Below are 14,707 nucleotides of genomic sequence, written 5' to 3'. Positions count from 1 at the left end.
CCTCCCACCTGCTAAATGCTGGGAGCATTCGTCCAGCTGCCTTGGACTGCCCCTGCCATCGTACAATCTTTAAGTTGCTGTTGGCGGGTAAAATAGTGACTTGTTGTAACCAGTAGGCTGCCTGCTGGTTGCTACAAGAACAGTTTGTGCAACTTCCCTGCAGGTATTAAGTTTTACTATTAGTTATATGTTGGCTCTGTGCCTTTCCTCTCACTGCTGACATGAACAGATAAAGTAAATACGACAACATGTTGAGGTTTTTCCTCCAAATGTTGTTAGGTGGACAACCGCTACTTTGTTTTGACTCCGGCTATTACACATGGAAGTAGAGGGAACATCAGCACTTGGTCCCTGCTCCAGCTGTTGGTCCCCAGAGTTTGAAATGAACTAAGAAGAAAAGCTTTTAAATGCACCGTCCCCGCCCCCTGGAGTAATGTAAAGAAGGACCTGACGCCGTCAGTGATCACGACTTGTGGCGGAATTGAAGTCAGTTTGAAAGCATCCAGAACAAAAGTTCTCTTGCTCACTTTTATTGCTTCAAACTTTTTTACTCAAGTCGTTTCAGAAGATTGCAGCTGATTTCTGTCCTCGGTCTTGTGTTTCATACTACCTGAAGATGGCTTTACTTTGTCGTAGTTTGTGACAGGTGTATTTGTCTGTATTGTTTGTGTTTAGCTGCTCTCTCGGCAGATCACTCTGGAAAAGAGGAAGTAAATCTTATTGAGCTTTTACCTAGTAAAATAAAAGATGGATGTGTATCCTCTTTTTGCCCTTTTGTGTCGTGCTGCTAAAATGCTCCTTCAGGTTGCTGTTTGTAAACCTTGAAAATGTGACATAACGTCAACATTATAATATCACGTGTCCAATGTCTCCTCATCCTCTCCATCGTAACAAAAGAACCCTTAAGAACCTGATTATGGTCTGCAGAAAGGTCTGATTTCATTTGTACCAAATCATTCTTCCTGCATGTATTTGTCTCTTGTTTGATGCGTCTTAATCTCTGTCTCATTTCTGTGTCATGTATCGGCCACATGTGCCAAAGCTGTCGCTCCAGATATCAAGCAGTGGTCATATTTTTCTCTCGCATAAAAAAAAAAAATGAAAAAAAGATGCTTAAAATCATTGCAGTTAAAGTCTTACAAATCTGCTTTAGCTGTTGTGCTACAGCGTAATCTGTGTAAAGCCATGGCTCTGCTTCCCCTAAACAGATTTGCTTTGGTCGGATGGATCTCTGATGAAGAACAACTCTCCTCCATTAGAGATGTTTTTCTAAGTGAGCGGAGCCCACCCCCTCATCGGACTTGCCCCGCTCCTGTTGGAGGCTTTTGGTAATCTGTGCATTGAGAGGTTAAAACCTTTCCGAGCCTGATTGCGCCACGTGATGATAATAAATCTTCTCGTTTTCACAGAGGCATCAGAGCCATACGTTTGTTCTTCCGGGTTTATTGTTGAACATCAGATCTGATTTGGGATCCTTTCGTCTGTTGAATCGGATCCTACACCATCATTTTAGAGATTTAGTCCTAAATTCATCATCACAGTTGCCTTTTACCAATAATTTAGTAGCCCAGATGAGCTAAAATTGCAGCCCTGATCATGATCGAATAACACTCAAACGCAGTGGGTAGGATGACTTTCTAAACCACATTAAGGCTGGCTATATTTGACCATTTCTAAGTGAGCAGGCTATAAGTCTATCTCCAGGAATGTAATTTGTTTTGATGGGTTTATTTTTCCCCGCTTTCCTGCTTTGTTCCTCTCCAGCGGCTTTGAAAATGTCATCTGACAATCTGGAGCTGTCTGTGAGGAGGAGCAGCACGCTCCCCCGGTGCCTTCAGCGGCTGATAGAGCCGTCTCATTTGTTCTGTTCCGTCCTGATATGGTCATCTTTGTTTAGTCTCGCACACATTCTCTGAGGCCACAAGCTGTACTCTGTGCCATGTGCTTCATGACTGTACGCGGCCTAGGCCACCATCTGCACTCGCGTCAGTAGCTTCAGAGAGCAGAACCTCGCCTCGCTCCACCTGCTGGGAGGACATGTGCTCACCGAGGAAAAAGGTGGACTCCTCCATCAAAAAGCAGCTCATTTCGCTTTCTGCAAAGGAGCGACTGTGTTTGCTGGCAGCCGGTTTTGCTGGTCTGTTGCATTGCTTGGACAGAGCTGAGCACTAATGAGGCTTCCTATCATGTGTGCCCAGAGAGAAAGCCCCCTCAATCCCTCCCTTCCCACCTCCTACATGGCCAGCCAGTCCGAAAGATCTCTTCTGCCGCCTTTCCATCCCCTCATTAGGGCTTTCTTCTTTGAATGCCATGTTTTTAACTCCCATTAATTCCCCTGGCTTTCTCTGCTACTTTCTTTCCTTTTAGTGTTTCCATGTTAATTGTTTCCATATGCCTTTGAAAAACTAAAGTAGCAGCAGAGAGTCATAAACACATAAACTTTCAGAATTCACAAATCAGCCTGTTGGCTTTTTGTCCAGTCGAATGTGAGCCAGTTTCATGTAGGCAGCTCCTCCTTTACAGCGATTGGCGTCTACCTCTGATAAATGTTTGTAGCTGAATTCTGTGTTAAAATCAAGTTACTATATTTGTGTTAACTGTTTATATTTCAGTCTAAGGAAGCTAGATATTATCAGCATGTTATCAGTATCAGCAGATTATGGCTTGAAAATGACATATCAGCAGCAGAAGATATGTCATTTTTCCGCCGATAAAACGCTTTAATTTTGCCTAAATGCTCAATGATTCCCTAAAAAAGCTTGTCCTAATGCTACAACATTAACTCAGCGTAAAGTTATCAACAATGTACAAATAAAGGCTAACTTCTGTGCATTGGCTTGAGTTTCCGTGGCTTTTTAAGTAACATTCAGAACTCTTAACTAGCTAACAGTTAGCTCACATTCTCGCCATTATAACGGACTTAACAAGATCAAACACACGGCTCGCGGCCAAAGCCGACGCTAACAGAGTGTAACATAATCATCACTGCAAAACTAACTTGCATATTCATGGACACACACACGATAAAAAGAGTCCCTCCGTGATCACTGATGTCTCCGTAGTAGGTGCAGTAAACAAGCCCGGACATGTCTCCCTCACTGCCGTGTGTAGGGGGCATTCAGGTGCGCTCAGAAACAGGAGTGATCAGACATGACTTTTGTACAACGCCTCTTCCATCAAGCGTGAAGAAGTGTGCAAGATGTCTGCTTTGTGGCAGTTTTTGGCCACTATAATGAGAGTAGGCATGATATCAATTCCACTACACACTTGATGTTCTCTGCTATTAGGTGGAAAATAAACATGCAACTAATATATCGGTACCAAAATCGGCAAAAAATCCAATATTGTGCATCCTTATCTCAGTCACACTTCATGATTCTGCTTCTTCTTTTGTCTCTCCAGGGCATCTGGCGTATTCCAGTAGATGAGATTGATCGCCCAGGGAGTTTTGCATCTCATATGAACCGATCCATTGTCCTCTTGCTGGAGGTGCTGTCTCAGCTCAAGGATCACGATACTTTGCTAAAAGTCTCTTTCATGCTGCAGAGAACCCCCGACCAGGGAAAGTAAGAATCAGCCTTGTTTGATGCTGCTTTTCTGTGATGTGTTATGTATTTGCTCCATAACATCTCTCTTCTTTCTCTCCCATGAAGGAAGTATTTACGGGATGTTGATCGCCAGGTTTTGGCCAAGAGAGCATTTTTCCTAACTGTAAAAGTCCTGGAGGACAATCTCAACAGTCTCTCAGGGGTAAGGAAGCGCAAATCTTTACACACACTCGCTGAGAGACGCAGTGTGTTTTTAGATGTCTGGCATGCACCCGCTTCATGTTTTGACATTTTCTGTTCTCTTTCAGGTGTCCGAGCAGCTTCACAAAGCGCCTGCGCCCTCAATGGGGGAGATGACCACAACCGACGCATCCAACAGGCCCAGTTCAGAGGACAGCAAGCATGCACTGCCGAAGAAGCCTGGGCTCACAGAGGGGGTCTGTACCGTTGACACAGGGCCAAGGGAGGCCGCCCAGGCACAAGTCATCACTCTGCTGCCATCCATAGATAAAGGGAGTAAGCTTCAGGAGAGTTACCTTGGGAAGGTGGAGACTGCTGGGAGTGAGGGGCACAAAGCAGGGCCAGAGGAACCCATGGAGCTGGACTCTGGCAACTGGAGGAGGCCCTCTACAGCCACAGATTCTCAGGGCAACCAAACAGAGACTGAGACCTCCCTGAGCACCGTGGAGCCCCAGCAGAAAGTGACTGACAGCGGACGGACACCAGAGCTGTCTCTGGAGGAATTAAGTATCAGTTCCAGGCAACAGCAGCTCCAAGCCTCAGTACCCAAGGTCGCTGTGTCAGTCAGTGGTACCGATCAGGGGTCAGTACGGAGGCCAAACAGGAAGAGGAAGCTTCTTGAGGATGTGGAGTCTGGAAAAACCTTACTGCTTGATGCCTACAGAGTGTGGCAGCAAGGCCAGAAAGTCATGACCTATGACCTGGGACGCATTGAGAAGATCATGTCCGAGACTTACATGCTCATTAAACAGGTAAGCTTCTTCATGACACACAGTGCACCTCTGCTGTGCACATTAGAGTCGTTAATCACAAGTTTCTTATGGTACAATATTATATTTCATTGGACATCAATATCATTTTTGCCGATATCTGGAAGTTTACCACACTACAACTTTGATTCAATTGAAAGGAGCAATTCTCCCCTGGAAAAAGCCACTGTCAGTCAAAGCTGGTGTACACCCAGCGTGCGTTGCGTCCCTCCCTCTGAAAGGAACGGTGAAAGTGAAATACTACCGTTTTCGCTGCAGACAACGGCTCAGAGCGGTACAGAATCCAATATACGACGAGAATATAACGGTGGGTCGTCTAAAAAATCTTCAGGTCTGCAGTCTACATTTTAAACCTGACGATTTTGAACGAGACATGACGACGGAGGCGGGCTTTCTAGATTGAGGAAGTGTCGTTTAGCGAGCTCCCTGGCCTCCACCAGATGACGCGTTTTATGTAGTCTGGTGGAGGGTTTCCAGGGCTCATTGGAGAAGCAGATAGCGTCCTCCAAAGGCACAGAGCGAAATTGCCTTTTTTTCTACCATAATGGCATTAGCTCCCCATAATAGCACGATAGGACTGAGGTTGAAAATCGGCCAACTAGTCCTTTAATTCAGGGCACTATCAATATGAGACATCATAAGCCCATTTATTACAATCAGTTACATTTATGTCAGCTCCCCAAATCTACATTTCATTACTGAAGTCCATCACACATTTAAATTAAAAACAATCAGTTCCTTAGACCGTCTGTTGTGCACTATATAGCGTCACATTTGCCGTGTATTAATCTAAATGCAAGCGTTGTTATGACATTGTTTACATGCTGCCTGTGCTTTGTCTGTTGTTTACTTTAAAATCCAAAATATTTGCCACACAGCTAATTTATCCCCAAGAGAGGAGTTAATTATCTGGCTTGCCATTATGTAGCCGGCTCTTGATGGTGCTCTTTGATGGAAACGGTGACAAAACCTTACCATGGGAATTTCAAAGTAAAGGCGTATTTTAAAGTGATGTTGTTTTCACTTTGAATCAATGTTACTGAATTGTTGATAATTGAATCGATAATTTGTCCATGTCGATGGATTGTTATAACCCTAGCGCACACACAGATAAAGATATGTTGCGATGACTATTTGCCATATGTGGGATGTATTGGAGAACATTCCTCTGAAAGTTGCAAAACTTGAAAGTTATGCATGAAGCTAAAAAACTTCCGGGTATGAAATTACCCGCTCCTAAAGTAGCTTCATCATCGGTGGCCAATAAAGCCACCTTCCTGTCACCCTGCCTACCAAACACTTCATCATGCCTAAAATAAGATTCTAGATTCTAGTCAATTTTGCAATGTCTATGACAAAATGATTAAATGAAGGCTTATTAAAGACTAAGGTCTGCCGTTTGATTTAGAACATCTTTATGCCTGTTTGTATATCTTGTATCCATAAGATATCTGTTAATGTGCAGGCCTGTAACGATGCACTACACTTAACCCCAAATACAGTCTCATCCTGCACCATAATTGAAGCGGTGCATGCCCCTGGTGTTTGGGGGACTGCGTGTAAACAGATTAGGGATGCACGATATTGGGTTTTTTCGCCGATATGACGATATTTTCCAACCCTTTTTGCCGATTGCGATACCAACATATTAGGGACATGTTTTTTTTTCCACTTAATTGCAGAGAACATCTAGTCTCCCCTGTAGTGGAATTGATATCATGCCTACTCTTCTTGTAGTGGCCCACTGGCAGAAATAACATAATACAGTGCTTTTTAAAATGTGCACATTCACTGGGCAATGTAAGAAAACTGCTTAAATTTAGGTTATGTACAAAATGCCATATTTATTTCTATGGAACATTTTCTTTCAAATAAAACTAATATTTATACAACTTAGACAGGCTTGGATGATAAGATTTGGCCCCTCCTCGCATGACTGATTCTGAGCTGATGATTAAAGTGTTGTTCTGTCTGCAGAAAAATGACATATTTGCCGATACGTCATTTTCAAGTCATAATCTGTAGTTACCGATAACGTACCGATAAAGTCTTTCCTAAAATGCACGGTAAAAAAATCAGTTTTGGCCAGTGTGCGTCATGTGACAGACCTGGAAGTTGTCGTTAAAATCAATTGGCTTCAAAACCCACTTTCTTCTTGGGGGCTTGGCACTTTTTGTTTTACCTGCAAATTGTAGTCATTTTGCAAGTCATGCATGCTTCATATGAACCCTCTTACAATCATTTGGGCTCAGGAAACCCCTTTTTAACTTAACAAGAAAATAACACCCACTAGAACAAAGGGACTTTCCCTCTTTTCGTTTGAAAACACTGAAACAGTCATTTCACAAAGTGCGGTTTTTACTTTACTCTATAACCCTAATTCAACCTCTTTCACTCACTTTGTTCTTTCGGATGTTTTTCCAGAAAGAGGTGGCTGACTCTAAAAGTGGTAGTATTTTTCAAACGATTAGGGACTTTTTCACACCATCTGACCAGTGGGAGGGGATTTTTTCTGTTTTTTCCAATTAAACGCCTCAAATTGATGCATCTAATCATGACTTGCCATAGCTAATTAATTGCATTGATTCGCTCTTGGATTTTGAATGCATGAGCTGAACACTTTTTGCTCCCATTCAAAGACTATTTAATCTTCTGTCGTGTGTGTAGTGACTGTAGAACTGGGTAAAATGTGTAGTGCTAACACAGAGACCTTGAGACATTTCTCTTTGTGTCTCTTGAGAGCAAATGTTCTTTAGCTTTTGGAAGTTAGTCCAACTTCACTGCTTTCTTTAGAGTTGATGATACATTTTCAGAACAGCCCACTTCAGCTTATACAGCGATATCGAGCTGAAGATCAATGCTGGCCCTACAGGAGCTGCCATGTCACTGGCTGTGTAAAGCAAGAGAGGCTGAGGCTGGAGTGGGAGGGCAGTAGGCGAGGGACAGCTGCAGAAGAAGAAGCAGAAGAGATCGGAGGAAAGCGGCCAGCTTCAGCAGCTTTCTGCGTTGTTTTTAAGGGCTCAGGTTGCAGCTACGATTCTTCCTTTTGCTCTTAAAGCAGCTGCAAAGTGAATATTTTCTCAGACACACCCATTAGAGACAGAAGCCAGAACCAGCCCCGACATGTTTCCTGTCACCGAATCAGTTATGTAATCAATCACAAGATGCTTGTCTTTCAGAAGCATCTTGTGATTGTGCACCTACTTGCACCAACTGCAGACGCTTTGTGGTTTAATGGTCTGCTGCGTTGCACAGCTGCACGTAGTTACAGATTACAACTCTTCCTCTTTATTCCTGTTTCATGTCTTAAATTCTGCATATTTCAATGAGATATTCTTCTTTATTTTATTCTTACTTTAAGCTCACTCTTGACGTGATAAGACATGACATGTTGAAATTTGCCTCATTGTCATGATAATTATTATGTGATATTGATAAGTCATAATTGAGAGCTGTATGTGGTGTGCAGCGAGCTCGACATGAATTGAAAGCAGAGAGCTGTGATGCGCTGAAGCTCGACTCAGTCCATTTAACAATTGGCACATTTGAAAAGTAGAATGAGGCTGCAGCAAGAAAAAAAAACATTTCCCTTTGGGGGTCCCTGAACTGATGCATACAACAGGCTGCTGGAGGGAACAGAACAGCTGTGTGAGCAAGATTACTGCTAAGTGTGTGATGCAGGGCTGTAGCTTAGCTCGCCGACTCCCACACATCCATCCACACTAGCTGCACTGGGCCTTAATGTGAGCCGCTGCTGCTGTGATCAGAGGCAGTAGATCCGCAGACATCCTACTGCCTCTGATACAGAATCAGAAGATGTTGGTTTGGCTTTAGTCTGGAGACACAGTGAGGAATTAATAGGACACATCACAGAAATAATACATGAAGAGTAATAGTTTAGTTTGAAAAGATTAAACACTGTGTGGAATCAAATATCCGTATATGAGGATGTTTCTCTGCCCTAACGTCCTCTTTCTGCCTCTTTTCCTCTTTCAGGTCGACGAGGATGTAGCTCTGGATCAAGCTGTGAAGTTCTGCCAGATACAGTTGGCCACTTCTGCCCAAAGACAGGTAAAACTGTGTAACTCAGCATGCTTATCTGCCATCATGCTGCTACCTCTACAGTGTGTACTCTGTACGTACTCCTATTGAAACCAAGTGTTTGTCTTGCCCTCATGCTTCAGTGATTTATGACGTTACTCAAAGCAGGTTTATGATACAGCTGCAGAATTTCAGTGACCTCATGAGCACATGTTTTGTTACTTTACACTAATGGCAGAAGAAACTGTCCAGTCAGGAAGTTATTATAACATTATTTTTATGATAACAGCAAGCATAGGAAGATGCCTACGCTGCCGACATTGTTGCACTGAACTGACACATGGTTAATTCAAGGTATAATTAGTAGGATCTTTCCTTGTATTTTGTCAACAACACATTCAAACTAGGCCCCTCCTCCTGGGCTCTTCATCACCAGAAGCTCACTCTCACTCTCTCGTGCGAGAACACGCCCACCCCGCTGAGCTAACACCGACAGCATCACGGTTACCGTTGCGCTAGCAAGCAATATGAACATTCCAATGTAAAAAAACCTTCCGCCTCTCTGTATCACTCCGCTACACCAAACATGTGCGCCTATTTTGCAACTGGTGTGTGCGGCGCAGCCGTTGTGCGATGCGCCTCTCTGCAGCATCGAGGCAAAGAGAGAGAGAGAGGAGAGATGCTGTTGATTCCAAAAAGTTCACTGTATTGCTGGCAAAATGTTCAAATGCTACTAAAGTTCTCATTATAGTTATGATTCTTGATGTGGACCACCTTTTTACCTCTAGGTGTTGGAGCTTAGTGCTACTGTTAGCTGTTAGCGTAAGAGCTACCAGTACCTGTCAAGAAGGAACGGGGCGATCGCTTTGCTCGTCAGCCCCCCACACTCCCACTCGTCTGATCCCTCTTTTTATTTAGGGCTCTCTTTGTAGTTTCCTTCTTTTTGCTTCTTGAGCAGTATATGCTCATTTTACTTACGACACACACGAGGAATGTGACTGGATTTTCTTCATTGCTCTCGAAGTACTCGCTCAGGAGTGAACAACTAAGGACAAAAACAAAGCTGAATAGGTAAAAGTAGTAGATGGGACTGTTATGTGGGCAGGTATCCTGCAGCCTCTGTAGTAAAATCTTCATAGTAACATGGTATTTCCCACAGTTGCTGCTTCAGCCTGCAGGAACCATAAATAGGCGTGTAGCTCGGTGTGAATGCTCCCTGTTGTCCCTTCAGCCTCACACTGTAGTTGCCCAACTTCATCATTTTCAGTTTGGCCTTCACATGCATGTTGCCTATTTACACCAGCAATGTGATTATGGAGCACAAGACTAATTGCCACACAGTCGTATCTAAATATATTATAAGTTTGTCTAACTGTATTTAATCTGATGGGTTCATCTACAGCTGACCCAGCTATAAACACAGCTTTCTCTAATTGCTCATATTCCTCATCGACTCATGAGCTGCTCTGTCTCGCCCTGTGTCGGTCTGGACTGACTCCCCCTTCCTCACATCCCTCCTCCTGCCGACACAGTCAACAAGGGTCCCTCTGCCCACATCCTGTTGTCACGGTGATGTTCCCCTCAGCATCACGAGACGTAGCTGTGGGCAAAATAAGTCTGTTTTCCTCGTTGGCTGATCCTATCATCCTCTTTTCTTTTTGTTGTCTTTGTTCGTTTTGTCTGTGCCTTCGTTTGTTGGGTGTAAATGCGAGATAATTAGACATCGAGATAATAATGACGATGCAGCACGGAGCTGCAAGCCTGAAGAAAAAGACAGACACATAAACAGTAGTGTTTTGGGAAACAGAAGCTGAAGGGGCTCTTAAAGAATAGGGACAGATGTTTAATATAAATAGAAATATAATGATAATGCCCGGCTGTCTTATAATTGAAGTAGATGATATTGGCTGACAGTCTTATAGCAATAATATATATTATAATCCTTTAATAAATCAAATCCTGGATTTTACTGGAAGCGTATTTTACTGAAGCAGCTGTTTGGGCACTTTACAAATCAGTTTCTATTTTTGTTCATTATATATAAATATATATATATATATATATATATATATATATATATATATATATATATATATATATATATATATATATATATATATATATATATAAATCTCTATGATATCTTGATGCACGTCAAGTCTACTCTAATGTTTTCAATGGATTACAAATCAAATTGTCTTTAACTTCCGTGAAATAAAACGTCACCTTGAAATTAAAAACCATTTTTAAAATGACTTTCTGCAGCGTCACCGGAAAATTCAAACCGTTAAATGGACATTTGTGGCGATAAAATAAATTAGATGTTAGGTAAGAAAATGTAAATCATGTTTCATCAAATTTGAAAACTTGATTTTGTTTAATTATAACCATTTGTTGTTAAATTATTAACATAAAACCTCATGTGTGGAGTCTTAAGCAGACTGTCTCCTGTCCTCTGCTGCCTGTCTGAATGTGATGCCTGTTGTAATCGTCACAGCGTACTTGTTAACCTGTTACACGTTTGGATAATTAGCCTGTTTGCATTGTAGTCTCAATAAGACGGGAGGCTGCTGCACTCTCTTGTGCTGCAGTCTAACCTCGCTGCTGTTTTGTGTAATTAGCGTGCCAGCAGCTCCTGTCGTGGTTTTCCTTCGTATGTCGTGGGAGATGTGAGTAGGCACCTTGAAAGCTCTCCGCTCGAGGACATGAAAAAGTTGTTGCCTGCCTCTCACAGATTCACACATTCCTTCAAGCCCCCACAAGTGCAGAGCGAGATCTGCCCGTGTTGTGCTGAGCCAGAAAATCGGCTGTTTTGTAATCTGTGTATTGTTTGCTTCTTCGGTTTGATGCCTCATCAGAGGGAAAACAAGTCAAGGATAAATGACCTGTGATCTCTGTTACTGTCAATCAACGCAGGTCTGATGTGTGCTTCTTTTTGGTTTTTACTCTCCTCTTCTCGGGGACGTTATTTGAGAGACTTGACGGAGTTACCTCTTTAAACACTCCAGTCTCTGCACCTTAATGTGCCCTAGCAGACTTGGAAGTATGTCAAGGTGTTGCACGACGAATAATACGGACATTTGGCGCTCCAGTGCCAGTCCCATTTGTGCAGGCAATTTAATTAAAATGTTCGGTTGGCCGGTCTTTCAATTGTGTTGAAGAGATGACCAAACCCGTACACGACATCTACAGCTGCTCTAATCTGATTTAAAGCCCAATCTCGATAATTGCAAAGAACCATCTTTCAGTTCACATCGTGGGACCTCGGTTTGCCTGACAGACAGACACAGCGAACCCTCCAGGAGGCGTCATAGCGGCTGCATGCTATGTGCTGCAATTTTCTCAGGTACAGTGTTTCTCTTATGCGCACGGTCCAGCTGACTTGTTGGTGTCTTTGTTGCCGATGTTTAATTCATGAGATATGAATCATCAAAGCTGGCTGTGGAGCTGCTGCATGCTCGGAGCTGCTGTGGCGCTCGGCGTAGAGCTGAAGGATCTGTTGCTGTCTAAGCTTTTGGAAGGCTACTCTGTTTGATTTGCCTGCTCGCTGCTGTGTGAATCCCCCCAGGGACCTTCATCATACACGGCTCTGATTCAGAGCACAATTTGACTTCAACTCCCAGCAGAGCGTCTGAGAAAAAAATGGCATCTTGAGAGCTCTGTTGTTGCCAAATGATCTTGTGCTAACATACTGTATCTGTCAGACCCGCTCGTCTTGTGTAACATGGCGCTCCGGGGTTTGAGATCTTTACAAAACTGTTAATCATCAAATTTACCCCTGACTTAAAAGCTCTCTGCAAATCTGACATCATATTTACTTTTTAACATGCCTTTATAATTAATGCAATGTGTGTGTAGCCGTCTGCTGGATGTAGGAATCATTATTTCTTATATATATTTTACAGTTCTGAAGATGTGGATTTTCAGGCGTATAAAGTCTCGTTCTCCTCCAACCTTTCATCCATTTTAAATTGAAAACTAGAGAAGGTGTATTTATTTCTTTTAACTCTGCTCCTCTGTGTTGCCATGACAGCGGCTCTAGGAGCAGGGCGGCTGTTGTCACAGGTTGTTTGTGCAGCTCTTGTGTTTATAAGTGGTCCTCTAAAGGACACGCATGAAAGTGGCTCAGAGGGATGTAGTGCGCTGTGGAGTCGTGCTCCTCGTCAGCACCCAACACAGAGTCCGGCACACACAGTGAGCCTCTGAACACCGGGGGGACGACATTGCGGCTTTATGGAGGATTTCATTACTTCTTATGTGAGAGGCTAACACTGCTGATGTGTGGTGTTTGAAAAGAGTCTGAGCAGACTCTGCAGGCAGAGGATGCACACCTCTGAGAAATCCACGCTGCAGATGGAGCTCCTCCTCACGACCACTGCTCTTCTTCTCTCTCCATCAGTCTGCAGGCGACGCCCCCACAACGCCCAAGTACACCAAGGAGCACAGAGACATCTTCTTCCCCGCCTCCCTGCCCACACCCGTCCTGCTCAGCCACACCGCCTGCCACCCGCTCTCCACCCAGGACGGCCAAGCCAAAGTGCTGTACGAGCCGCTGAGCAAGCTGCCCCGACCTCAGGCCTCAGGCTTCCACGACCAGCCGCAGCACAGGAGAGCAGCGAGCCACCCTGCTGCCGCCATGGCCTTCCTACCACACACAGGTACTTAAACACATCACTACATGTTTAGTATCTTGACACAATGTAATGGACTCATATCTTGATAGAATAATGCTGCTGTCGTCTAGAACTACTGCTGAGGTGAACCTTTGCAGATGTCAGCTCAGTTTGTAAATATCTCTGGATGCTTTAGTCCATGCGACCAGCAGGGGGCGTCTGTGGCCTTCCACAGATCTGTTACATAACAACTCTGGCCTGCTTATATTCTGCCTTTTGGGTTTTTGTCAGGCCTCCAAGAAGAGTTTTAGAAATCAGCGTCCTCCAGATTGTGACTCTTTTTCTGCCTGCATGAGCTTCCGGAGGGGTTTGGCATCATCAACCTCATTATGAATATCCTGGCTGATAGATTTGCACTTATATCTGAATATGTCAGTCCTACACACGGTGTCTTTCGCCTCAAGTCCCCTTATAATGCAAACTCACCCGCATGTAGTATTTTGTTGTTTTCTTCTGAATATTTGAACTCTTTGTTCGAGTTATAAATCCTTTATGATGTTCTGATAATGATGTGATTGCTGTGTGAGGCCAGCAGAGACATTAGAGGGCAGTAAGAGCATTCAGAGGCACTTACAACAGCCCTCCTGTTATTGAGGCAGCTTTCCTGCTTTTCAGTCTGACAAGTGCTCAATCAGTAGAGACGTAAGATTGGCTTTCATCCAGATGACTCTTTTATTTTTGTTCATTTTAAGAGGATTTCTAATGCATGTCTGAAAATATATCTTAATTGTTCACTCTTTCAAATCTGAGAAATGCTATAAGTTGGAGATGTATGAACACAAGAAGTGTTACATTACATGGACATGAAGTTAATATCATTTGATGGTTTTTGAGTCCAGTCCAAAGACCTGCAACCAGCAGTTTTGAGACACGCGTGTTAAGTTACTTATTTAAAAGACACGTTGTGTTCACATACATTACTACAAAGTTAATACACAACTCATATTGAGTCACTTTGATGCATTCCCCATTCTCCTACACATACTCGTATCAAGGTAAACATTACTGATGAAAAGGCAAAATTCTACAACAGCAGAAAAAGTCGATACGTATTTTTGTTAACAACATTATATGTTGACTATTTCACGTGAAGCCAACATTTTCTTTACATTAAGATACATTTTTAACTGTAGTCTTGATAAAAACCACTCAGTTAAAAATGTATTATAATAATACAATGTCATTATTAACTCTTTAAAAGCACATGCTTGGTTTGATGTGGCTTTGCTTATCAATTTAAAATTCTATTTTTAGATTTTTGTGATTGTAAAATCTCCAACATTTAATTAATGATCTGTCAGGCAGAGTTTCTCCAACATCAGGAATCATCTTATTTTCCTTGTTAATTGAAAAAACCTACAACGCTGCTTCACAGCAAACTATTATCAGCTATTACATCTTCACTGAGGGAAATACAGCTCGACTGATCAGAAGA

At 43.0% G+C, this 14,707-nt stretch overlaps 1 protein-coding gene across 1 annotated transcript in view; it reads left to right on the top strand.

Moving 5' to 3' along the window:
* Positions 1–14,707, top strand: part of cabin1 (calcineurin binding protein 1) — a 44,523-nt gene that overhangs the window by 27,009 nt on the left and 2,807 nt on the right. The window contains exons 32-36 of the mRNA XM_069682545.1: positions 3,403–3,566; positions 3,654–3,750; positions 3,857–4,540; positions 8,555–8,629; positions 12,999–13,257. Of these exons, the coding sequence (XP_069538646.1) occupies positions 3,403–3,566; positions 3,654–3,750; positions 3,857–4,540; positions 8,555–8,629; positions 12,999–13,257 (1,279 nt within the window). The remainder of the gene's footprint in view (positions 1–3,402; positions 3,567–3,653; positions 3,751–3,856; positions 4,541–8,554; positions 8,630–12,998; positions 13,258–14,707) is intronic.

The sequence above is a fragment of the Semicossyphus pulcher genome, unplaced genomic scaffold (genome assembly GCF_022749685.1).
Source record: "Semicossyphus pulcher isolate SPU_LCO1_2020_fin unplaced genomic scaffold, fSemPul1.0.p SCAF_6, whole genome shotgun sequence".
Lineage (NCBI taxonomy): Eukaryota > Metazoa > Chordata > Actinopteri > Labriformes > Labridae > Semicossyphus > Semicossyphus pulcher.
Note: the sequence above shows the minus strand (reverse complement) of the source record. Positions and strands in the feature narration are given on the sequence as shown.